This window comes from Cricetulus griseus, chromosome 2 (assembly GCF_003668045.3).
Source record: "Cricetulus griseus strain 17A/GY chromosome 2, alternate assembly CriGri-PICRH-1.0, whole genome shotgun sequence".
Lineage (NCBI taxonomy): Eukaryota > Metazoa > Chordata > Mammalia > Rodentia > Cricetidae > Cricetulus > Cricetulus griseus.
In genome coordinates, this window is record NC_048595.1 from 395,845,112 (window position 1) to 395,869,845 (window position 24,734).

At 51.5% G+C, this 24,734-nt stretch overlaps 1 protein-coding gene across 2 annotated transcripts in view; it reads right to left on the reverse strand.

Annotated features, from left to right (window-relative positions):
- Nucleotides 1-4,065: 4,065 nt before the first annotated feature.
- Nckap5l (NCK associated protein 5 like) overlaps nt 4,066-24,734 on the reverse strand; it is a 37,895-nt gene continuing 17,226 nt past the window's right edge. Inside the window, exons 2-13 of one of the 2 annotated variants that reach the window (XM_027396543.2) lie at nt 17,529-17,589; nt 16,536-16,670; nt 16,044-16,112; nt 15,919-15,957; nt 15,098-15,217; nt 11,439-11,552; nt 7,850-10,467; nt 6,230-6,392; nt 6,005-6,086; nt 5,405-5,713; nt 5,172-5,314; nt 4,066-4,950 (exon numbers count right to left, since the gene is read on the reverse strand). In XM_027396543.2, the coding sequence (XP_027252344.1) occupies nt 4,741-4,950; nt 5,172-5,314; nt 5,405-5,713; nt 6,005-6,086; nt 6,230-6,392; nt 7,850-10,467; nt 11,439-11,552; nt 15,098-15,217; nt 15,919-15,957; nt 16,044-16,112; nt 16,536-16,646 (3,978 nt within the window). In that variant the 5' untranslated portion in view covers nt 16,647-16,670; nt 17,529-17,589 and the 3' untranslated portion in view covers nt 4,066-4,740. Of the gene's footprint in view, nt 4,951-5,171; nt 5,315-5,404; nt 5,714-6,004; nt 6,087-6,229; nt 6,393-7,849; nt 10,468-11,438; nt 11,553-15,097; nt 15,218-15,918; nt 15,958-16,043; nt 16,113-16,535; nt 16,671-17,500; nt 17,590-24,734 lie in introns of both variants that reach the window. The other variant, XM_027396544.2, reaches the window with a different exon arrangement.

Genomic DNA, 24,734 nt, shown 5'->3' on the forward strand with positions numbered 1-24,734 from the left:
CCTGCCTCTGCCTCCCGAGTGCTGGGATTAAAGGCAAATGGCATCACCACCTAGCTTCCAAAATTTAATTTTTTGATGGCTCTTCCGTCATAAGACCCTAGCTGCTTTCTCCCTGCCCACACACTCACTCAACCACTTCACTTTGAATCCTCTGGGTTCCCTCTGGCAATTTTCACCTCTGCCTCATGTCAGTGGCATGAGATGGGGAAGGTTCCACTACTCAAAACACAGCTACATCCTTCGGTTCACCACCCAGTCAGTCACTCCTCCCCATGCTAGGAGCCAGCCCAAGCTCCCTTCTCTTCCTTCCCCGCCTCCATCTTCAGGGTTAGGGATCAAACTCAGGGTATTGTTGCTAGGCAAGTGTCCTGCCACTGAGTGACAACCTGTGTGTGTGTGTGTGTGTGTGTGTGTGTGTGTGTGTGTGTGTGTGTGTGTGTGTGGTCTCAGTACTCCTGCCTCAGCTTTCAAGTTAATTTCCTTCTGTTGTCGTTTTCTTTTTTGAGACCATTTTTTCTTATATATATTATTATATGTATGTATATGTGTGGGGGGAGGGATTGCACATGCGTGTAGGTGCCTGGAGAGGCCAGAGACAGCAGATCCCTCTAGAGCTGGAGCAGATCCCTCTACAGCTGGACTTACCGGTGGTTGTGAGCCATCCAGTGTGGGTACCAAAGTTGGTCTTCTGGAAGAACCTTGTTCAATCTTCTTCCCTGGCTGATCCATCTCTCTGGCTGCAGGGCAGGGTCTTGCTTGAATAACAGCCTTTCTACAGACAGGCTTTAACCTGTTAAGTGTTCCAGTTTTTAAAACTATAAACAATAACACTTAGAAGGCTGAGGCAGGAGGATGAAGAGTTCCAAGCCAGCCTGAACCTCAAAGCCTAAGCAAGACCCTGCAGAGACCAGACAGACTCTGTTCCCTAGACTTCCTTGGTCTGTGCCACCCACTAGGCCTCCCTTTTCACTCATCTACTTCCTTGAATTTTTCGTTTTTTATTTTTTTGAGATCATAATTACATCATTTCCCCCTTCCCTTCTCTCCCTCCAAGACTTCCTGTGTTCTCTTTGAAATTCATGATCCCCTTTTCTTCAGTTGTTCTTACATATACTATAAACCCCTAACTGATTCAAGTGGACCCAGGCCTTCTCTAGTTAAGTCTTTGTTTTGGAACAGTGTCTCCTGTATCCTAGGCAGGTCTTGACCAGCCTCCTGCCTCCACTCAAGAGTGCTGTGATTATGGGTACGCAGTACTATGCTAGGATTTACTGATGCTAGGGATGCACTCCCAAGGCCTACCATGCTAGCTAAGCACATACCAACCGTTCCAGCTTCTGCTTGTTATTTTATTTTTTTCTTTGTTTTTTCGAGACAGGGTTTCTCTGTGGCTTTGAAGGCTGTCCTGGAACTCACTCTGCAGACCAGGCTGGCCTCGAACTCACAGAGATCTGCCTGCCTCTGCCTCCCGAGTGCTGGGATAAAGGCATGCGCCACCAACGCCTGGCTCTGCTTGGCTTTTTAAAATACTTGATTTTATGATTAGCATGGATGTACCTGTGATGTGTGTTGTGGGTGTGTGAGCCACAGTTTGTGTGGTGGTCAGAGGATAATGTTCGTTCAGGGGTTGGTTCTCTCCTTGCACTATGACATCTGGGTGATGAGCTCAAGCTGGGCCTGCACAAGAAACACTTTTACCCATTGAGCCATCTTACCATCTTACCAGCCATTGGTTTGTTTTCTGGTTTTTGAGACAGGGTTCTCTTTGTAATAGCCCTGACTGTCCCAGAACTCACTTTGTAGACTAGGTTGGCCTTGAACTCATAGAGATCCTCCAGCTTCTGCTTCCAAGTGCTGGGATTAAAGGTGTGTGCCACCACTGCCCGGCCTTGCTTTCTTATTTATTAAGACAGTCTCTTATTGAATGTACAGCTCACCATCTGACCAGACTGGCTACTTATCAAGCTATGTGACCTGCCTGTTTTTGCCCCCCCACCAGCGCTGAGGTTACAGGCACACACTTTCACACCTGGCTTTTATGTAGGCTAGATATCCTAACTAGGGTCCTAATGTTCCCACAGCAAGACCCTGGAACTGGTGTTATGGATGGTTGTGAACCAGTCCAAATTTGTATGTTTTTAATAATTAGAAAGTTAAAAAAAAAAAAAAAAGTTGGTCCCTAAAAATCACAGCCTTGCCCACAAGTACCTAGCATGAACTTGTGTCTTTAAGAGATTATACACTTGAAGTACCTCAGAGGGGAGGGAGGGTTCTAGCGGAAGGAGAGTGTCTAGAGTCAGGGAGGGTTCTAGAGCCGGGGAGGGTTCCAGAGTCAGGAGACTGTCTAGAAGAAGGAGGTTTCTAGAGGAAGAAGGGTGTCTAGAGTTTGCTGCTGAGCATGACTTTCTTTTTTTAATTTTTTTTTTTTATAAAGGAAACAAAACATACTATTTGTGAAAAAAAAAATAAAACAAACCAGAAATAGGGAAAGAAAATGAAACCACTGGCAGCTCTGAGAAAAAAGCTCAGTGAACATTCTGGGACGTCCTGCAAAGCAAGCTCGAAGTGAGTGGAGTCTGTTCTTCAGGCCTTTGCTAATGGCCTGCTGTTTGGGGGAAGGGCAGGTGTCTGGCGTCTGAGCTTCCTGTGTTCGGGGAAAGCCAGCCGAGGTCTTACACTCTGGGAAGGCAAACATTTGTCCATTGTTCTTGAGTTAGGAGTGAGGTCACGGTAACTGTACAAGCAGCTGTTGCACACTGAGATACCAAGTGTTCTGCCCCAGCCAGGATCAAGGAGGTTTTTAGCCAAGGCCTTCCTTGAAGTTTAAGAAACTGGGTTCCCTGGAGTATCAATAAACTCACCCACATGCTCTTCCACCGAACTGTTTGAGTTGGAACCAGATCCTCATGCGGCATGGGCACAGTGTGGCTATGGGCAGCAGCTGTTTAGGACAGGAGCCTGCAGAGGATCAGGCAAAACCATGGTGGGCAGGGCTGCCTCTGGGCACCGTCATGGCCTATACATGGCCTAGGACATTCCTCCAGTCGACTCACACAGTCCCAAGGACCAAGGTGATACCTGGTATTCTCAAATTCTTAAGAACAGAGCTCAGGAGCAAACTGAGCAGACCCTGATGAGGGTGTGGACGGATCCTTTGGTCTTAGCTTTGAAGGGAAAGAGATGAGGCTCAAGCCCACCACGACAAACTTCTTCCCAGAAAGGAATGGCCTCTTGAAGGCCAAGGCAATTTTAACAGGAAATGATGTAATTCGTCAGGCTTAAGCCAATAGTAGGACAAGAGACAAGCCAGGAGGCTGCAGACTTCCTTCAGCCCACCTAGGAAGAGGCAGGGACATGAAGGCTGGCAAACTTGCACAAAACTGTTATCATCAGGCCCTGTTCTGGCTCTTGTTAATTTCTTCAATGATGACATCAACTAAGGGAACAGGAGAAGCCAGATGTGGATGGGCTGCAGAACACTAGGGGGAAAGTAGCTGCGGGGACCTCCTGGCCTAGCACAATCTAATACACACATGAGGAGAACTGAGGTTTGCAGTGATTCAGTTTTTAAAGCAGCGGCTTTGGTGATAAAGCTCCTCCACTCCGCAGCCACAGGGGGATGGTTTGTAAGCCAGAAGACAGCATGGTGTGTGCTGAGTGTGACAGCATTCCTACCAGGCTCCTCCCCTCTTTCCCGGGGCAGTCACTGACTGCTCCATCCTCATGCAAAGCCAGTGAGGCTGCTCTTGAACTGGCCTGTCCTCCAGCTGGCACACGGAGGGGCCTGAGTGCATCACCACAGTCCTCTTCACCATCTCTCTCTCCAAGGCTGCACAGCCTTGTGCCCACCTGGCCCTGTCAGGGGCAGCCTCCAACCTCAGATCTAAGCAAGGCCTCTTTCACAGACCCCTAAGCCACCTCCTAGAGGACTAGCCAGATCCTCTGGGGGAAGGGCAGGCACACAGCCTCATAAGAGCATCTGGGGTTCCCTCGACCTACCCACCTGTCCACCTCAGGGGGTTATTTATGTAGAAGCTAGCATAAAGGGAGTTTGCCACATAACAGTCACAGTGGGGAGAGGCCTCCAGGTTTTATTAGGGATACTGCAGAAGCAGAGGCTGGAAGCAGAGCAGCCGCTTTTAACAACAGATAAATTAACCGCAGTGCGGGTTGGGTGTGGGGACTGAACCAGGCGCTTTTATATATGTATGTGCATATATATAAAAACAAAGATGAAGACAGACAAACAGACCCCAAAGACGTGGGGAAGGGAGGCAGCACCATTCAGACAGCAGGGAGGACCAGGGCAGAAAGAGAAGGCAACTTGTCCCCCTCACCCCCAAAATCCACAAGCCTGGGGCTTCCAAAATTGGCCCCATGGGGGCTCTGGGGCAGGGTTGCAGCCAGGTTGGGCAGAGATGGCGGGCAGGAAGCCCAGCACCACAAGATGGCTCCGCCTGAAGTGGGAGCTGGGACAAAGCAGCCTGGGGCCCCCAGTCCCTTAGAGAAGAGCCTGACTCTGGGGGAGTCAAGGGACCAGGGGTGAGGTCTCTCCCTGAGCCGAGCATGGTTGTCTCATCCACAGCAGCAGTGGGGTGTGCCAGGGACCCCTGTCACCTTCTTATCCACCTTCTTCTTGGTCCCTTCAGATGGAGCCTCACTGGCTCCAAGGCATGGAGTGTGAAAATAGGGCCCAGCCTGGGGTCCCAGCTCCAGGGGAACTGTAGTGGGTGTGGTCCCTCAGCCCTGACTCCCACAGGAGGACAGTGAGTCATAGAGTGAGTCACTTAGGGACTCTGAGGTCTCCAGCCCGGCAGCTCCCCCACTGGCCACTCTGCCTTCCTCGCCCATGTCCGACGTGCTGGGGGTACGACTGCCCCCAAATGCTGGGCCCTGAGGCGTAGATGTGCGGCTGGGCTCTAGGCTCTGCTTCCGGTCCACAGGCAGGGCCTAGAAAAGAAGGAATGCTGAGCGGTCCACGGAGGCAGACTGGTGTTAGCTAACTAATTATGCACAGTCCTTCCACGCTTCTGGGGAATAATGGAAGCCCTCTCCCAAAATGGGCTGGGTGGGCAGGCCTACCTCACCTCCTGAATGTTCAGGCGGAAAGCATGCCTTACCAGGGACATCCGTTTTCCCCAGACCTCTTTCTTCTTCCTCTGTCAGCTTACCATGGGGGTCCTAGGCAGTCCCTCCAGTTGTCGGGATGGGCACAGGAAGGGGTCACTGGAGCTGCTAGCTGCTCGGGTGTTGGGGAAGGTCCAGTTCTTGGCCAGCTGGACAGGTGGGGGAGGGCCTGGGTCTTCACAGGGATCTGTCCAAGAGAAGGGAGGGGAGAGTGGATGCACCTGCCCAGCTCTAAGGATTCCTTTGGAGATGTCCTACCACCTGCTGGGACACTCACCATCAGGACAGGTCTGATGGCTTCGGTGGCCTGAAGGAGCAGTGAGCAGTCCAGGAAAGGCTGGCATGCTGGGGTGCCGCCCACTCACCAGCAGCTCTTCAATGCCTGGCACCTCCCGCTCCAGTGTGTGGGCACGGCGAGGGACTTTGGTGAGGGCAGGAGGCCGAGCTAGGGGTGCCCCTGGCGGGGGCTCCAGGCGCAGTGACTTGGTCTTGGGGAGATTCTTGCTGGGGGTTCCGCTGTTGCCATGATCTGGGGGTGGGAAGGTCCCAATGCCACTGTCCAAGGTTCGAGTCAAGGAGCCACAGGCTGTGGAGAGGGCACACACAAGTCTGAGGTTCGGGCTCAGTTCTTTTTTCTCTCCCCCAGCTTCAGGCCATCCCACTCAGTCTTCCTTGACCAAAAGGCTCATGACAAAGAACTCACCCCCCCATCTGCAACTCTCTCAGCTTGATCCAAGTGCCCCTCAGGGCAGGGAGAATTATTCCTATGCAGCCACTGAGCTCTCCATCTCCAGCCAGAGCTGGGCACCAGGATGTCACTCAGGACCTGGCATTGCTATAATAATAGGGAGTGGTGTGGGAAGGGGACCCTGCTCACCTGTGAAGTGTGCGGTGGAAACTGGCTCGGCCAGGCTGACATCTGAGGGGATCTCTTCCCGCCTACCTGGCTCGCTGCTGGGCTGTGTGGGTACAGGATATCTGAGTGTCCATTCCAGGGACTCCCCCAAGTCCCCCACAGTGCCTCTGGGGGTATGGGAGGCCAAGTGGTAGGTACTATGCAGACTAGCAGGTGCCCTCAACGCAGCCCCGCTTAAGAACTCACCTTTCCGGAAGGTTTTCCGCAGCCCTGAAGTGGGCCTACCAGGCCATTCCGGGGCCCACAGGCAGGCCAGGGACTCTTGGGATCAGTGGACACTGGCTGGAAATCCCCATACTCAGGCTTGGGCTCCCGCCAGCTCTTGGGAGGCAGCTCCTTGCCATCCACCCTAGGGACAACAGCACAAGACACGTGAGGGAAGTCCGTGCCTAGCATCTGCTAAGGTCCAGAGTTAGCCAGAGTGTCTCTCAAGGTTTTGGGTGTTGGAATATACCCTTCTTAGGTATGAGCTATTAAGATGGAAATGCTGGCCAGGTGGTAGTGGTGGCACACACATTTAATAGGGAGGTGAATCTCTGTGAGCTCCAGGACAGCTGGGGCTACACAGAGAAACCCTATTTCAAAAACCAATCCCCCAAACAAAAACACAAAGATGGAAACGCTGTCAGGTGTGGTGCTACCCGCCTTTAATTCTAGCACTAGGCAGAGGCAGGTGGAACTCTGAATCTGAGGCCAGCCCAGTCTACACAGGGAGTTTCAGGACAGGCTACATAATGAGACCCTGTTTCAAACAAACAAAAGATGAAAATGCTTCCAGCGGTAGGATCTTAAAGGAAGTGACTAGGATGAGGCATGGTGGTTAGGATACAGACCCCGGTGACTGGTGGCTTTCTGAGGGAGATACCAACAGAGCCACCCAAGCACACTCCCCATTTCATTCCATGACACTTTGGGATACCACAGGGCTCTGGAAGCAGACGCAATCGTCAAATATGACCTGTGGATCTCTAGAACCATGGTCCAAAAGGAAACTCTTTATAAAAGTAGTTTGTCTTGGATATGCATTTAATTAATGACACACAACAGACTAACATACCAGTCATGAACCTTCCAACAGTTGCTCCCTCCTGCCCATCCTGGGGACAGGGACATATGGATGCCCCCTCCTCCTGAAGCTTATGAGGGCAGAGTGGGGGAAGTAAAGAAATAGGAGGGGCAGGAAAGAATGTGGGAGATGAGAGCCCACCTTCAAATCCTTCCAGGAGCATGGTCCTCTAGCTCACTGTTAGGCCAGTTCGCACACGGGACAACATACAACTGTCTCAGCCTACTGCTCTGGAGATTTCTGAGAACATGGTAGCCTCAAATTAATGCCCTTCGCAGAGTCTGAGTCCTTCAGTCCTTTTACCCAACTGGCCTAAACAGGGTCAACATTGAAAGTGGGTGCCTTTCCCTAAACTACAACTCCCTTAACGGCAGGAGTCAAAGTGATCTTAAGGGCAGGAGTCAGTGATCTTTCTTGGCCCCTCCCTGAGCTGGACTTCCATCAGGGGTCATTCACTTAATTACACTCGATTAGCATATGCAGGCACCCGAGGGGATGTCCGGCAGGAATCAGGGAGAGGTAGTGGTAGCATGTCAAAAGAGAGCTAGCCTTTCTGAGTCTGACACCAGCAGCAAGGAGGACAGGGGTGTAAACCCCACACTTCTGAACCCTACCCTCCTTCTTGTTCAGGTCACCAGCAGAGGCTTTGGTGGCACTGTATCCCCTTGACCTCTGGGAAGCCCAAACTCCCAGGGTAGCCCCAGCCCACTGAGTATTTACAGCTGGTCCCAGGCTCTCACCTATTCAGGAGCTGTTGCATGAAGGTGTCTGCACCCTGATACATGCCGGCTAGCTGGCCTTGCACTTGCCCCAGACCTGAGCCAGGCACTGTGGCTGGGCCCGAGGGCCGTGGGCGGGCTCTGCTGCTCAGGTAGGCCTTCTCTTCCTCGAGTGCCCGGCGCAGGTCCTCTGCCTTAGCCATCAGCTTGGAGATGTTGAGGCTCTCAGCTTCCAGCTTCCGGGTGTCAGTCTTGACTTCTTTCCGGAGCGGGGAGCCTCCACTGGCCCCTTCCTTGCTCTTGGTAGCTTCGGTGCGGCGGTTCAGAGCCGGCAGTTTGCTCTTTTTAAGGCCAAACCAGCTGGCAATGCTGCTGGTGTTGCGGTGCTTGGCTTCAGAGCCCGGTGTCCGTTCCTGACCTTGAAGTCGCAAGACATTCTCCTCAATGCCCTTCATCACCTTCTCCTCAATGGCGGAGTGTGGGGCTGGGCCTTCTGAGCCCTGGCTTGCATCAGTGGGGCCAGGTACTGGGGATGTAGGCTGGCCAACTGTGCTACTACAATCTGCCCAAGCAGTGCCCTTCCCTTTGTCAGACCTGGAGGGCTCCTTGGTACCTAAGGGTGCCACGAGTCGGGGCACCACTTTGGTGGGTGATTTGGAGGGTAGCTTTGTTGGGCTGTTGTGAGGGCTCTTGGGCTTGCTCAGGCTAGGGACTGGTGTTGGCACTTTTGCAGGTGTGCGGGGCATCTGGGGACACAGAGCCCCTGCCAGCCGGCTCTTGGCCAACTCCACTTTGGTGAGGCAGCTCCTTGGTGAGATGGGTTCCAGGTCCACTCGAGCGCCCATGGAGTGGGAGGAGTAGACTCTGGTCCCAGGATCCGTCAGCCCCAGTTCCTGCTGCTTCAGGCTACTTGTGCCTAAGGCCACTGCTCCCCTCAGAATGCCCTTAGCTTCTGTCTGTTCAAGGGGCCTCGTGGTGGGAGGCATGTCTCCAGTACTTTCACCTGACCGCCCTAGTCCTCTGGCCTTCTCAGTGCCAGGCCGAGCAGGCCCTCCGTTCTTTTCTAGACCCAGAGGCCCCTCGGGGCCTGTCTTCAGTTTGCCAAGGGCTGCCAATCTGTCCCGAAGAGGTGTGTGGCTAGGATCACCAGGTCGCCTCCCTGATCCCTGGCCAGGCTTCTTGGATGAGCCACCTGGAGTCCTGCGGCTGGGATGGGGAGACTCAGAACCTGCCTTTTCCAGACTCTTGTCCTGGGGGCTCCCATAGGGGCAGGATTCTGAGAGGCCAGGGCTGGAGGCTCCAGGGCTCCTGAGGACCTCAGGGGCCTGAGGTACCTCCAGAGTCAGTTGTGAGTAGGTGGGCACCTGCAGTGGGGATGGAGGTGGCTCCGGGGAAGACCTCCTAAAGGCGCCCCGGGAAAGGTCCAGGATGTTTTCAAAGCAGGGAGACGCTGCAGGTCCTGTAGACAGTGTAGTGGACACAGATGACTGGGAGGGTCTGAGCTGCACAGAGTCTGGGATTGTAGAGCAGGGTGAAGGGCTGCTGGGCAGGCCCTGTGCCCCGTCTGGGGACAGCTCTCCTCCACCCAGACCCCTGCGGGCCAGCAGTGGAGAGGGGCTACCATCTGAGCCACTGTTGCGACAGGGGATTCGAGAATTCCGGGGGAGCTGGGGACTGAGTTGGGGGCCTCCTGGGCTAGGGACCTTCTCTGAGGCTGGAGGCAGCTTAAGAAACTTGAGACCTCTGGCTGGAGAGGGCAGAAGGGGTTCCTGGGCTTCCCCAGGAGAAGGGAGCCCAATTTGGAGCTTGCTTTTCACCTGAGATGAAGAGTGGGGGTGGCCAGGCCGTGAGGCCAGTGGGGCATCCCCGGCACCCATGAACATGCTGAGGAAGGGAAGGGGCCCCTGGCCCTCTGAGGTAGCACCAAATCCCAGCCTGTTGGCCTCTGGGGTACCCCCACTCCACGCTGACTTCGGGAGGCCTTTGGACTTAGACAGCTGTGGGGCTCCTGGATCTGGTGAGGATGGCTTCCCAGCACCTGGGTGGTCACCATTGAGAGGGCCTGCAGCCCCAGCCAGAAAAGCCTGGAGATAAGTCTCTGTATCTTCAAGGAGTTGGCCCAGGTTCACCTGCTTGTGGGCCAGGGCACCTAGCAGGGTGTCAGGGCTGGGTGCCTCATTAGGGTCACCTGCTTCATCAGAAGAAGAGGAGGAGCTACTGCCTGGGGCACAGTGTGGGCCCGAGCTGGGGCCCTGGGCTGGTGGGGGAGCCCTGGTAGGGACCCAGGGTTGCCGGATGCCTCCTTCTTCCCCAGAGCCCCCCAAGAGACGCTCCCAATGCAGCAGTGCTCCTAGGCTCCCAGGGCCGAGCAGCAGATAGGGTGCCCATGGTGAGGGCTCAGGCTGGGGTGGGCCACAGAGCTCTCCATTGATGGGTTCTGGGGAGCTGGGGCCCTGGCCTGGGGGCCGCCAGGGGGTGGCAGATGAGCACAAGAGCAAAGGGTCAGTCTCCTCCAAGGCGCGCAACACCTCTAATATCTGAGCTTTCTTCCGAAGAAATGGGGATAGGGCATCCAGCACTGGGGGTGGAGTGGCTGGGGGGCCTGGGCCTCCTGGCCTCAACTGCTGTTCCCAACACACCTGGGGGGAGAGAAGGCACAAGGAAGAGACTGCATGTAGCTGACATGTAAGGCCCAGGCCTGAAGATAAATGTAAGAGACTATCCTAGGAACAACCTAGTCTGGCTGTGTCTGTCCCACAAATGAATACACAGCTTTTGGGACCTGATGGCTCAGCTTCCTCAACGATGGCTGAGCCCTGCTTAGCCTGTTGTACTTCACACTCGGAGTATACTGATTACCCCATATCCTGTCTCCCATCCCCATGGCTCTGACATTGCTAGGCCTAACAAGCTACAGTTCTGACCTCTATGTTTGTTCCAGGATGGAGGGAGGCCTGCCTGTTTTTCTGGCTCCAAAAAACAGGCTCCAGAAAGAACAGACATTCAAGAGGAGCGTGTTTCATAGCCAAGACCTAAGTCACTCACTGCAGGCAAGCCTGGGCCTTCCCCAGTCAGCCAAGCAACAGGCAGGAGTGCCAGCAGAAGGGACCTGCTGATGACTCCATGCAAACCCTTCTCTGTGACCCAGTCCTTCTTGTTCTGGTTCAGTGGTTAACTATATGTAGCTAACTGACTCCAGAAGGAGTCAGAGTGGATCAGTCCAGGTCCACCTCATTTACATGACCTTCAGCAAGTCATCTGACCCCTCAGTTTCAGGGTGTCAGCTGTGAAATGAGATTGTGATTACAATTAGCCCCATAAAAGAAAAGAGCGCCACGGTGTCCTGCATAGTTAGTACCAGCACGGAGTGAGTCTGCAAGTGTGAGTGCTGTGACTCCTGCCGCATGACTTCAGACATTTGCTTGCAGGCGTGGCTGGGGGGAGGGGTGGGCCTGTTTTTCTTGGTCTGAGGCTGACAGCTGAGGGCTCACACTTACAGCCTGGACTGGAGTCTGTGCACAGGAAACAACCCTTCCCCTTAGACTTGTTAAGAGCCAGCAGGGGAGCCTCTAGCCAGTCAGGCACAAACCCCAACACTCTCTCCTCCTACCTCTCTTTGCCCAGCACAGTGTCCTAAAGGCAGTGAGGTGGCCGGCCCCTCAGCAGCGTTCAGGGATGGGGAGGCTGGTGGTTCTGATGGTGTCTGGAGTGGGGTGAGTGGGATCTGCAGAAAGAATGGAGATGCACAGTTGTCATTGACCTCTCACAGAGCCAGGCATTCCTACCCACTGTACCCCTCCAGCGACCATGATACGGCTTTTCTTCTAGTAAGGTAAGCCTAAAGCAGATCTGAAGATCGAACAGGTCCAGGTGGCATGGAAAAGCAGACTAGCAAGCACAGTAGGTTTGGGTTGGGAGACATGTCCTAGGCCCAGAGGACAGCAGCGGGCCTAACCCAGTGTGCCTATCCGGGCTCCAATACTACTTTGCTTCCCCACTTATAAAGGAAACAACCATGAAGGCCCACCCTTCCTGTTCTGACCACCTAGGATCTGAGCATGCAGAGATGGAAGGCTTAAGAAAATCAAGGCAGGACTGGTAAGGTGGCTCAGTGGTCAGGGTGCTATGCAAATGTGAGGACCAGGACGCAGCATTCACATAATTGCCAGGAGGGCATGAGAGCCTGCGGATCCGGCCCATGAGAGACAATGAGAGGGGCTCCCTGATGCCAGCTGGCTACCTAGACTAGCCAAAATCCAGCTCTGGGTTCAAGTCAGACGCCTCAATATAAGGCGGGGAGAGCAACTGAGGAAGACACACTAACCCCTGGCCTCCACCTACAAGTGCACACACGTGCACGCATACCACACATATATATACACACCAAAAGAAACAAACTAGAGAAGGCAGGCTGAGCTAGGGAGACAGATCAGTAGGTAAAGTACTTGCTATGGAAACATGAAGCCTAAATTTTTTGATCCCCAGGACCTATGTGTTAAAAAAAAAAAAAAAAAAAAAAAAAAGCCAGGCACAATGGCTTGCCCTTGTTCCTTCTAACTTGCAGTTAGCAAAAGGCCAGTGAGACATCCTCTTCCTTTCCTACATCCCTCCAGGACAAAGTAGAGAGTACGTGAAGGATGTGTCACACACATTGACCTCTGCGCGCGCACACACACACACACACACACACACACACACACACACACACACACACACACACGAGAAAAGGCAGAGAGCCATCATTCTGTGTTCCCCAATGGTCTCATAGAACATCTTTCATGTTCTAACAGGGAGGGTGCAATCCTGGGCTTCCCATCTATCTCACTCTCACATGGTCTTTTCGAATTTGAGTTCTTCTCACAAGCAGAATGGGAATGAGTCAGCTTTAACCCTCTACTTACCCTCAGCCCTCACAGCCTTCACACTCCTGCAGCGTCCGGGTCTCACCTCTGGCCATTTGCAGCCCAGATCTTCCTGCTTCTAGCCTGGACAGCACTTGGCACTCCAATGAGCCTCCTTGACCCCGTTCAGACCCCCTTCAGGCTTTTTAGTCTTTCACAAGGAAGTTAACACATCCTTTCCTAAAGTACTTTTGAGTCTCCTTTCCTGGCCGCTGCCCGCTGCAGAGCTGCTCCCCTCTAGCCTGCGGGTTCTTCAAGACAGTGCTCCATCCAGCTCCTGTTACCTGCCATCCTTTCACACATCCTTCGCTCTAGCCAAACTGACAGCGTGCCACCCTCTACGTGCTCTTTCCAAGGGGAATTCCTTCTCCACAGCTTCTATAGATTCCTTCCACCTACACACAGGTCCAATGTCAGTGTGTGTGTGTGTGTGTGTGTGTGTGTGTGTGTGTGTGTGTGTGTGTGTATGCTGTGTGTGTGCCTGAGTGCATGTCAGTGCTGTTCCTCAGGAGTCATCTGCCTTGGTTTTTGAGACAGGGCCCATCACTGGGACCTGGAGCTCAATGAGTAGGCTAGTGAGCTGACAAGTGAGCCCTAGGGATCTTCCAGCTCCCCAAGAGTCTGAATTATAAGTGCACAGCATCATTAAACACAAGCCCTAACATTTGCATGACAAGTGCGATAATAACCACTGACTAAGCCATTTCCCTGGGCCTCCGAATCTTTCTCTGAGGGCAAGTTGCCCCCATCCTGGGATAAGTAGTACTGCCACACTTGACTGTAGCAGGGCTGTCAATAGACACATGCCCCTTAGTAGTCTCAGCCTTCCAGGGTCACACCCACCTCACACAGGATACAACACCCATAGGGCCTAGAAATTCAGTTCAGTTTCTCGGGCATTGGCAAAGGCATGGCTCACAAGAAAAGTGTAATTAGCTTTCAACCCAGAGAAGCACACCCTGGGAATTGCATTAAGAACATTAAATAGCTGCCGTTTACTGACTGTCTGTGAACCAAGAACTATATATTATCTCATTTAATCCTTGCAACAGCATGTAAAGCAAGTATTTTTATGCCCATTTATATATAAGGGGAAAACCTATGATTTATACAGTTTGATACTTAGCCTGAGGTTACACTTAGCTAAGAAGCAGTTCAGTTAGAAACCCAACCCCAGTTTATTTGAGGCCAAGATTTGTAATTTTCCATTGCATCACAGCAACTCAAAATAGATCTACTGGACCAAACCCTCAGTGGTCTCAGAGTTCATTGAGGTTTTTTTTTTAAAAAGTGACTTAAGGTTGCTCTCTGTTCTGTTATCAGTCACTGAAATTGAGGGAGTTTGGTAATGGCTAAGACCTGGGGGTGGGGGGGTGGGCAGGGGGGTGACTCCTACAGTGCCACCACAGCAGGGCAGAAACAACTGCAGACTCTCCCCTGATGATAGGGGTCCAGTTCATGGATCAGACACCAGGCTGGATTATTCAGATATATAAGTTCAGACAGACATGGCTCAGCTCCTCCCTAATAAAGTACTTCCTTTCTTGTCAAGATGGGGGAAGGGGCTGGCTGTACCTCAGAAGCAACCTGCCATTCTCCTTGACTTCTAGACCTCTCTTGATCTTCTCTCTGTGTCTCACCCCATCCTTGGGGTTCCTGACAGAGTGGCACCAGTGACAACTGAATCTAGGACCCATTCCCAGAGCCTTCCACTGTTCCCAGGGCAGGCAGAGTCCTGGCTACCAGCAGAAACCAGTGCCTGTGAAGGTGTGAGCCAGAGGCCAATATGTGCAGCCGTGTACATCTGGTTACCAGGGTGATGAGCCTTTCTTGTCCTCTCTGTAACACAAAGCTTTGGGTTGCTTATGCTTAGCCCTGCCCTGTCCCTGGCCAGGAAGAAGCCACGTCAGTGGCCACAGGGGCCTCCAGGGAGCTGGAAATAACTGTGTTTGTAGCCTCCACCCAACTCCCCACACAGGACTGGAGCAAATGCGAGTTTTCTTTGTCAATAAGAAGGGGTATGCCGGGAGTGAGGGCCATACTTCTAATCTCAGTACTTGGGCAGCTGAGGCAGAAGAATTGATTCAAGTTTAAGGTCAGCCAGGGCTACAGAATGAGACCCTGTCCAACAACAAAGGATGCTGTCTGGTTGAGTAGGGAGAGCCTAGGGACAGGGTGACAGCTAAGTTTGTAGGAGGACTCAGTGAGTTTTCCCTCAGCTAAAGTACACATCTGTCAGTCTGGGAAGGCCTTCCCTGCTTGGGCACAGGCTCACACCCTGCTCCTGTGAGGTGAGGAGAATGTAGTGCTGACACCAGCGGAGCCGCAGATGCTGGCGCTGGGGAGAAGGGAGAAGTATTTTGCCCACCTGAGGGAGGGAGTTGGCTGTGAGCTGCAGCTTCTGCTGCAACAGTGCGCTCAGCATCTGGTTCTGTCGCTCCAGATCAAACACCCTCTTCTTCAGCTTGACACACTCTTCCCGCAGGTCCTGTCCACCCAGGAGGCACAGGAAGCACAGATGGGGGCAGGAGAGGAACAGTGAAATGAGCAGACTTCCCCACCTTGGCCAGCTGTATCCACAGCTGCAGCCTCTGGGGTTAAGTTCTCTAGGTATACTATCCTAACAGACGGTAAAGGCCAGTGTCTCTGTCATTTTCACCATTTTTGGAGCTAGCTTCCTCCCTCCTATAAATCATGTCAAAAAAAAAAAAAAACAAACAAACAAAAAAAAAAAAACAAAACAAAAAAACACAAAGGCCATAAGACATGGAAGAGCCTGAAGTCAAGTGGCCCATGTCACAGTGATCCTCAGAAAACATTTCAAGGCCACCTGGGCTCATAGCATCAGTACCATTTTGAAGACCATCACAACCTAGAGAAATCAGCGGGGCTCAGTGTAAGGGAAGACGTTGAGTCAAAATCAAAGTTCCCATAGTTCAGAGACCAGATCTGGCTTTACCTACCCCCTTGCCTCCTGGTAGAGAAAAATGGCCCTGCCAGGGGCAGTAGAGGTGGGCCAAGTGGAGGGAGTGTGGATGGCAAGCTCCTCCCAGGTTCCTCCTAGCCCTCTCCCAGTGAAGGGTTACCTGTGCAGGCCTCTGGAGTCCCAGGATAGCTCTCCTGACTACACCCTGGTTCTGTCTCGGGGCAGTTAGGTGGGAGTATAAGTTGCTTTCTGAACCCACTCACCTTCTGGTTCAGTAGCGCCTGCACCACGTGGTTGGCAACCTGGGGACAGAAAACCCAGGAGCTGAGCTGGCGCTGTGTCTGCCCATCCCCATCCCCAGCACTGTCCTTTGGTACACCCCACAGACCTCATCCAGACAGCGTTCGTAAGTCTCCCGCTGGTTCTCATTGGCCTGGGCAAGCGCCGAGTTCTCGGCCTATAGTGGGGAGATGGAAAAGGGAAATTTTGCAGCTCATTCTTCCCTCAGGAAAAGGGATGCAGGGTGAACAGCCTTGCCTTGCCTTGCCTGTCAACTCTTGGGCCCTACGTCATCTGACTGTTTTATTCAGTAGTCTCTGTGACCACCACTTCCCCTGGAGCCAGCAGGGCCATAAAAGTGTGTGCGGGGAGACACTTGGGGTATAGGATAGCTCACCCCTTTGCATGTGTCTTGTTTCTGAGCTGCCACCTGAGCTGGAGTGTGATGAGGAAGGGCTTCTCAGGGGAACTTCACTAAAATGCCCAGCCTCCTCCAGCTAGGCAAGCCTTCTCCACATTGAGCCCTAGGTGGGCAGTCCTGATTCCTCAGGGTCCTGGCCACCGCTGCCCCACCCTGTCCACCTTGTCTGCCACCACATACCTCCAGCTCCTGAAGTCGGTGCAGAAGCTCATGGCAGGTGCCCAGCTCCGAGCTGCTATCGTCACCAGTCACTGGCCTCAGGCTTCCGGTGCCTCCAGCTGGCTGCTCCATGGCCTGGTGTCAGGCCCTGGCAGGCTACTCACAGGCAATAAGAGAAATAAGGAGCAGGATGACAAAACTCTCTGGTGACCTCTGTTACACTTGTGACAATGCAATAACTCAAGGTCAGGCTGGGTTTCCTCTTGGGGCAGAGCCTATAGAAACCCCAGCTCTTCCTCATACCCTGCATAGGGGCCTAGACCCCAAATTCTCCACTAGGATCAACCACAAATTGGCAAGTCAATCAGCTGCCCTGTCACTCAATGTCCCTGTTTACAAAATGACTTCAAGTAATCTTTGCTTGCTTGCTTGTTTATTTGTTTTTAGAGACAGGGTTTCTCTGTGTACTTTGGAGACTATCCTGGAATTTGCTCAGTAGACCACGCTGGCCTTGAACTCACAGAGATCCGCCTGCCTCTGCCTCCCGAGTGCTGGGATTAAAGGCATGAACTACCACAGCTTGGCTGAGGCTATGCAGTCTTTAGGACATAGCTCAGTACCTACTCTCACCCTCCCAGCTTCCTGATCAGTAGGTTGTGAATGGTTATTAGCTCACAGTTTGCCACCAAATTAAGCCACTTTGCACTGTCTTTCTTGCCAAAAGCCCAGTGCCTCTCCCATTAAGGTGTTTCTATCAGGCATTCTGGGCCCAGTGACACAAAAGCCACAAATACACTGCAAATAGGGAACCTTGATGTGAAGGGGCTTGTTGCTTCCTCCTTGCCTGATTAAAGACCCCATAAAAGGGAATTTGACATTCTGGATCACAGAAGAGGGAGGCTCTCAGCCCCCAAACCTCACTCTCCTCCACACTGAGGCATAGTGCTACCTCTTTCTCCCCCAGCCCTTTCTCCAGTCCCTCTCACCAGCATGCACAGGCCCCAGGCTGCTCACCAGTCTCTGTCCCTCACCCAGGCTGGCACGTTCACTCTGGAAGCCACTCTGGTCACCTCACCTGTAAAGCAAGAGGGAGATGATGTCGGTGACGGACTCTCTCAGTACTTGTGGGAGGTGGCTTTGTGCCAGGTGCAGGGCACAGGTGCAAGTTGAGAGCCCTGCTGTTCTGCTTTCAGAGCTTCTACTTAATGGACAACATAAGGCGTGAGGCAACACTAGGGTCTGATAACAGGCAGAGGCCTGCACGAGGTCTACATGAAATCCCAGGATAGGAAAAGCATTCAGGGCAGAGGAAAGGGTCAGTGCCAAGGTCCCCAGCTCTCATCCAGAAGTCATTCGCCTCACAGGTTCAGCCAACTGTCCCATGTGGTGTTTCAGTACCCTCCCAAACCCACACTGTCTTCTTTAATCTTCAAAGATCATAGGAGGAGATAAATGCTATTATCAATGCTCATATTTTAAAGCAAACCGAGGAAGAGTTGCCCTAGCATACACGGAATCTACCCTGAGTGCGCATAGTGCCCGAACTCTCTTCTGTATCCTTACTCAGTTTCTCTTATAACCTTGGCCGGGGTTATCAGCTTTCTCAGGGTAAAGATCTGCCACAATCACAATCATAGATGCCCCCTCCTGTGTGGTCTGAGCTCTACTGTCAGCTACATGGAACAACTTACATGCCAGCTCTGCCCAGCTAGGCGGGCTTGAGCTAAGATACTGACCCCAGAGAATTATTTTCCAGGCTTAAGAAATGGGGATAAGGCTACTTAGTACAAAGAGCAGATGGAGGACACAGTGGGACAACGGATACAGGGTTGAGCGTGAACTCACTGGACACTTCTGATAATACCACTGCTGGTCAGGCAGTACAAAGCATGCTGTGACCTTGGGCTCATACACAGTAAGCCCAAGTTCCAGGCCTCCACACTGCCTAGCCTGGCCGGTTCTGTCCTCTGAGGACATCCCCTTTGAGTCCCCTAGCTTGTCAGCACAGGGCAGGCCCAGCATACACAGGGCTCTGCCTTATACGAGAAAGAATCACTTAGCGGTTTTGAGGGAATAACAGGCAAAGGAGAGAAGCCTTTCTGATTGTTTTTGGGAAGAGGGGAGGAGGAGGGCAATGCCAGAGGTCTTGGGGCATGCTAGGCAAACATTTTGCCACTGAGCTACAACCCCAGGCCCAAGAACTTCCTTTTTAGTTGTGTGCACAAATTCCATAGTGGAATTTGGAACAGAAAAGGAAGACCCATGTAATACTTTTTTTTTTCTTGTGTGTGTGTGTGTGTGTGTGTGTGTGTGTGTGTGTGTGTGTGCGCGTGTGTGTGTGTTTAGAGATAGGGTTTCTCTGTAACAGCTCTGGCTGTCCTGGAACTTGGTCTTTACACCAGCCTGGCCTCGAACTCACAGAGATCCGCCAGCCTCTGACTTTTTTTTTTTTTTCGAGACAGGGTTTCTCTGTGGCTTTGGAGGCTGACCTGGAACTAGCTCTTGTAGACCAGGCTGGTCTCGAACTCACAGAGATCCGCCTGCCTCTGCCTTTTGAGTGCTGGGATTAAAGGGGTGTGCCACCATGCCCGGCTGTAATTCTTATTTTAGCATGCCACAAAAACATATAGTCTTGGCAGTTCGAGAGATAGCTCGGTAGTTAGGAGCACTTGCTGCTCTTGTAGAAGAGTAGAGTTTGGTTCCCAGCATTCACATGGCCGCTCACAAGCACCTATAACTCTAGTTCCAGGGGACTCATCACCTTCTCCTGACCCCCAAGGGCACTGCACACATGTGGTGCACCTTACACAATGTAGGCGAAACACTCACACACATAAAATAAACACAAGTCTTTAAAGAAATAAAGCCCTTTGTTATTTTAACATTGTAAAATGAGCTGAGTACAGCTCGATTTGCTCCCGACATTATCTCATTTGATATATATTTAGAAATGGGGGCCTGGGAAAAAATGAGAACAATTTTAAGAAGTATTTCCCGTCCCACACACATGTAAGGGTTAAGTCTCAGAAGGCCCCAGGTTACATTCACCCTTCAACAACTCCAGTATCTGCATGTTACCTCCCCCCCACCCCCAGCTCCACTCTGTGGCTCCTAACACCCAGTGGTCACCAACTTTCCCCACTATCTTGCACTCTTTGTTTCCTCCATAGCAACCCCAGGGAAGAGCAGCTGTCATGCTGCACACACATTTGCACTGAGAAGGTGAACGAAGCGAATGGAATAAATAGGGCTGCGTCCTGTGTTCAGAAATTATAAAGCTAAAGCTAGGAGAAGCCCAATAGCTTTTGTTCTTCACACAAAAACAAAACCCGGAAAGAGGACGAAGATAATTTACTGGGATGTCTCTTCATAAACTGTAAGAAAGCATCCCAGTTGGGGGTGAGGGCCAGAACTTGAGGTCACTGGAGTTTTATGTGCTGACATCCCAAAGGGAATGCTACCCTCCTCCAAATCTGAACCTACAGAGGTAGAGGCGGGGGTCAAGTTCCACAGGAATGTACTGGATGACCTGACATTCCTTTCCTTTTTTTTTTTCTTTAAGATTATTTATTAATTATGTATACAGTGTTCTACCTGCATGTATCCCTGCACACCAGAAGAGGGCACCAGATCTCATTACAGATGGTAGTGAACCACCATGTGGTAGCTGGGAATTGAACTCAGGATCTCTGGAAGAGCAGCCAGTGTTCGTAACCTCTGAGCCATCTCTCCAGCCCTAACCTGATATTTCTAAGTCACCCAAAGTGGCAGTCTCTCCTGCAGCTCTCTGCAAGTGTTGCCAATTCTAACTGTGGGAGAAATGCTATTGTTCCCTTCACCAGAGGCCTTGCCCAAGTCAGGATGGAGTCTGCAGGCTTCCAGTAGCAGAGGGCAGGAAGCTGTCAGCCTTTATTGGGGATGGGTCACAGGACAAGCCCTGTCCTTAGACTTGGTGGTGAGGAGAAGCCCTTCTGTACCTGTGTCTCTACCTATGTGTGGGCCCAGAGTGCAGCAGAATAATTTTTTTTTTAATATTTATTACATGTGTGTGTATGTGTGAGAGTATGCCTGAACATGTGCCACATCTCACACATGGAAGGCTGGGCAGTGGAGAGCTTGTGGGAGTTGGTTCCCTCCCCCTAACATGTGGGCCTAGGTTGGCAGGCTTGGTGGGAAATGACTTTACATCCTGAACTGCCTTGAATGTGCCAGAGCTGAAGATTTATAAGAGAAGCTATCTATCGTGACAGCACAAACCTGGAACACTTAAGAGTTAGGTAGATGGATCATGAGTTCAAAGATAGCCTGAGCTACATAACAAGAGTAATTTATTCTTGAAAAATTTCAAAGATTTTTCAAAGAAACTTCCTGTGGTCTGAATGGGTATTTACTCTGCCCATGACCTTGGGCTATCTGGCTTGACAGAGGCGGTGCCTCTCAGCTGCCGATGTGACCTCTTAAAAAGGAGGAGCCCACTTTCTCTTGGGTGGTAAGCGTGTGATCAGTCCCCAGCTTTCTAAGGACTCTGTAACTGGATTTAGCATATCCTGTATTCATGAGTGTATTTTCCCCTTTTCATATCTTAATAAATCTGAGTTACCCCTTAAACAGATGCACATGGATTTCTCACTACAAGTTGCACCCAATGTTGGGCACCATATGTAAATGGAGGTTTTTCACCATGCCCACCAGTTCCCAAAACCACTTTAAGGCTTAATGTTAACTATAATTGTCTGCCAATGGCTCAGGCATATTACTGACTAGCTCTCACAATTAAATTAACCCATTTCTATTAGTTTATATTTTACCATGAGGCTCGTAGCTTGTTACCTCACACCTTGCTTCTCAGGAGGCTACATGGTGTCTCCCTGATCCCACCTTCTTTCACTCTGTATCTCTGGACTTTCTGCCTGGCTCTATTCGGCCTGGCCATTGGCCAAATCAGCTTTATTCATCAACCAATAAAAGCAACACATATTCGAAGCATATAGAAGGATCGCGGTCCTCTGTGGAATAGAGGAATAGATAAGTGACATGATTACCTTCAGCTTCAAGCCAAATTCAAACCTGAACTCTCCTGACAGTGGGCTGAATAAAAGCCAGGATAAGTTGTTTCTCCAGAGGCTGTACACGGGGGATGTGCTGTGCCTCTGGGGCCAAACACTCTCCTCCTCTCTTGGGGCCCCAAGGTTCTGTGCTTAGTCACACCAGTTGCTGGGGAAAACCCAGGCTTGGAACCTAGGATTTCAGACATTCCTCCACATGGTTCCACAGCACTCAGAAAGGCTGGATTGGAGTGCTCCATGCAAACCAGGCTGGGTAGGGACAAAGCAGCTGGGTTTGGAAACTCTTAAGTTGAACAGGAAGCTTCTGCCAGAATTGCAAACTAAAGGCCCCTCCTCTCACAACTTCACACGTTTTAGGGAAGTGAGCTCAGTGGGGAGGGGAGGAAGGGAGAGCAAGCAGAAAGCTCTCAGGCTGCAAGACACAGAAGGGAAAACTGTGGGCTTGAAGTGTCTGGTCAGCCAGGTGTGTGGTTCACACCTGTAATCTTGATCCTGAGGTAGGACAGCTGGAAGTTGAAGGAGAGCCTGGGATATGAAGTAAGATATACCACACCAGCTTGTATTAGAATGAGACCTTGTCTTAAAAAGCAAAATAAAGCCGGGAGTTGGTGTCTCACGCCTTTAATCCCAGCACTCGGGAGGCAGAGGCAGGCAGATCCCTGTGAGTTCGGAGGCCAGCCTGATCTCCAGAGCGAGTGCCAGGATAGGCTCCAAAGCTACACAGAGAAACCCTGTCTCTAAAACAACAACAACAAAACCCCAACCAACCAATCAAACAAACAGACAAAACCAAAACAAATGAAAACCAAAAATAAATGAGGTAAAAACTTGAAAGCCAAAGGTATGGTGGCTCATGCCCAAAATTCTGGAAGGAAGAGGGAAGAGAATCAGGCAGCCTGAGCTACAGGAGACCCGGGTAACAAAGAAATGCCTGGGTAACCTGGGGACTTTTCCCAACAAACTGCTATGGTTACCTCTAAGCAGTCATGAAACCACCCTTATCTCCCAATGCTATCGCCAGGTCTGCTGCATGTAAAGCTCTGGGCCCTCAGCCCAGCCTCCACTGTAATTCTAAAAGGTCAGGATGGGCAGAAGTTCCTGTACCTCAAGAGATCTTGCCATACTGGCCTTTAGTCAGCCAGCCAAGGAAAGCAGAGGTCTGTGCCCCCAGCCTCTTTATCTCTAGTCAGGGCCTGGGGCGTGCATGCATACAAACCTCTCTCTCTCTCTCTCTCTCTCTCTCTCTCTCTCTCTCTCTCTCTCTCTCTGTGTGTGTGTGTGTGTGTGTGTGTGTGTGTGTGTGTGTGCGCGCGTGCGCATGCGCGCGAGCACATGTGTGTAAGTGTCTCCTCACTTGGGCCATCAGCCAAGGCCTTCTGGCCCTGAGGAGTCCCTCACTTTCCAGCTGTTCCCCCAACAGTCCTCCTGGGAGAAAAGCCAGGGGCAGGCAGCGGGGGCGGGATGGGCAGCTGCAGGAGGCAGAGATGGGAACTTAAATAAAAGAATCCCCTGGACACCAACCAGCTCAGCTCCCCTGCCAGCTGCTTTTTGGAATCTCGGCTTGTCACACCCAGGAGTCCACTGGTAAACAGCAACCTTCACACCCATACCAGGCACACACACGGCAAGCTAAGAGTAGCCATGGGCTGTAGAGGGTATGAGCAGGGATAGGGCAAGGCCTGAGAAAGTCATCTCTGGCCCAAACTACCTAAGAGTTTCAACCGGAACTGGGAAAGAAGGCAGACAGGAGGAGTGTCATGTCCCTGTGACAGCTGGTGCAGAGACACAGGGGCCCTTCTGCAGCAATGCTTACCACATCATCCCTCCAAATCCTCTCGGGGGCAGAACCTACCACAGAGGTGTGAGTTCTTCCAAACCCAATTACTAGCAGGACCAGGCCTACCCTACTAGGCAGGGTGGCATGTTACTAGCCCCTGAAGTCTTCTAGACTTCAGCATTCCTCACCTCAGCTCTCAGAGCCCCACTGTTCCCTGTCCAAGGCATAACCCAACAACAGAAATAGCAGCTGCTGGAGGTGGGGAGAGGGAAGGGGTTTCGACACAATAGGTTTATTTATAGGACCACACTCCAGGGGCTCAGCAGCCAAGCAGCCGAGGCCCCACTCCCAAAAGGCCAGCCAAGAGCCAGCCCAGCCCAACTAAGGAGACGGGAAAAACCTCAGACCAGAAGGCAGGGGCACAGACCAGACCAGCTCCACTGTTTAGTTGCTATGTGACTTAGGGTGATCCAATCTCTCAGGAACAAGCTCTTTCCCATTAGGTGGAGATTGTTCTAGAATAGTAACTCTCAAAGAGTGGTCTGGGGACCCTGAAACCCTGTCAAGCAGTCCACAAGGTTAAAACTATTTTCATACTAAGAAGACACTGTCTAACTTAACTCTTCGCCTTCTCTTTTAAATGTCTCTAGTGGCATTTCCCAAAGACTATGTAGCCCACAACAGACTGACTCGGAAGCAGATATGAGAATTTCTCGGCTTCCTACCAAATCAGATGCCAGATTTGCAAAAATCAAGAAAATTGATGTTCCCCCTTTTGTTTCAGAATATATAATTATTTTTCATAAAATGTTACCACTTTTATTATTTCTTAAATTTTTGGAGACAGCTCTCTCTATGTAGCCCTGGCTGGGTGGTGCTGTGGAATATTATTTTCACTGGGCAAAGATGTGTTACACTTGTTTTCACTGCAGATGACTTTAATTGTGTAAATGTGTGTTGTTCTAGTTTATGCTGCATTTGTTTAATTATGAAAAGATGTGTTGCATCTGTTTCACCTTGCCTGCCTAAGGCACCCGATTGCTGGGATAGAGAGCTGAACAGTCAATAGCTTGGCAGAGAAAGGATAAGTGGGGCTGGCGGGGACAGAACATACATAGGAGGAGGACTCTAGGCTCTAGGAGAAGAAGGAATGAGTCAAGGAGGAGGAGAGAAGGTGGGAGATGTCCAGGGCCAGAAGCCAAGCAGACACCAGGCAGCCAGAGCAGCAGTGAAAGTGAGACACAGAAGTAACAAAGATAACGAGCCCGGAGGTAAAAGGTAGATAGACAGAAACAGGTTAATTTAAGTTAAAAATAGCTGGACAGAAACAAGCCTAAGCTAGGTGGAGCATCCAAAACTATTAAGTCTCCGTGTCAT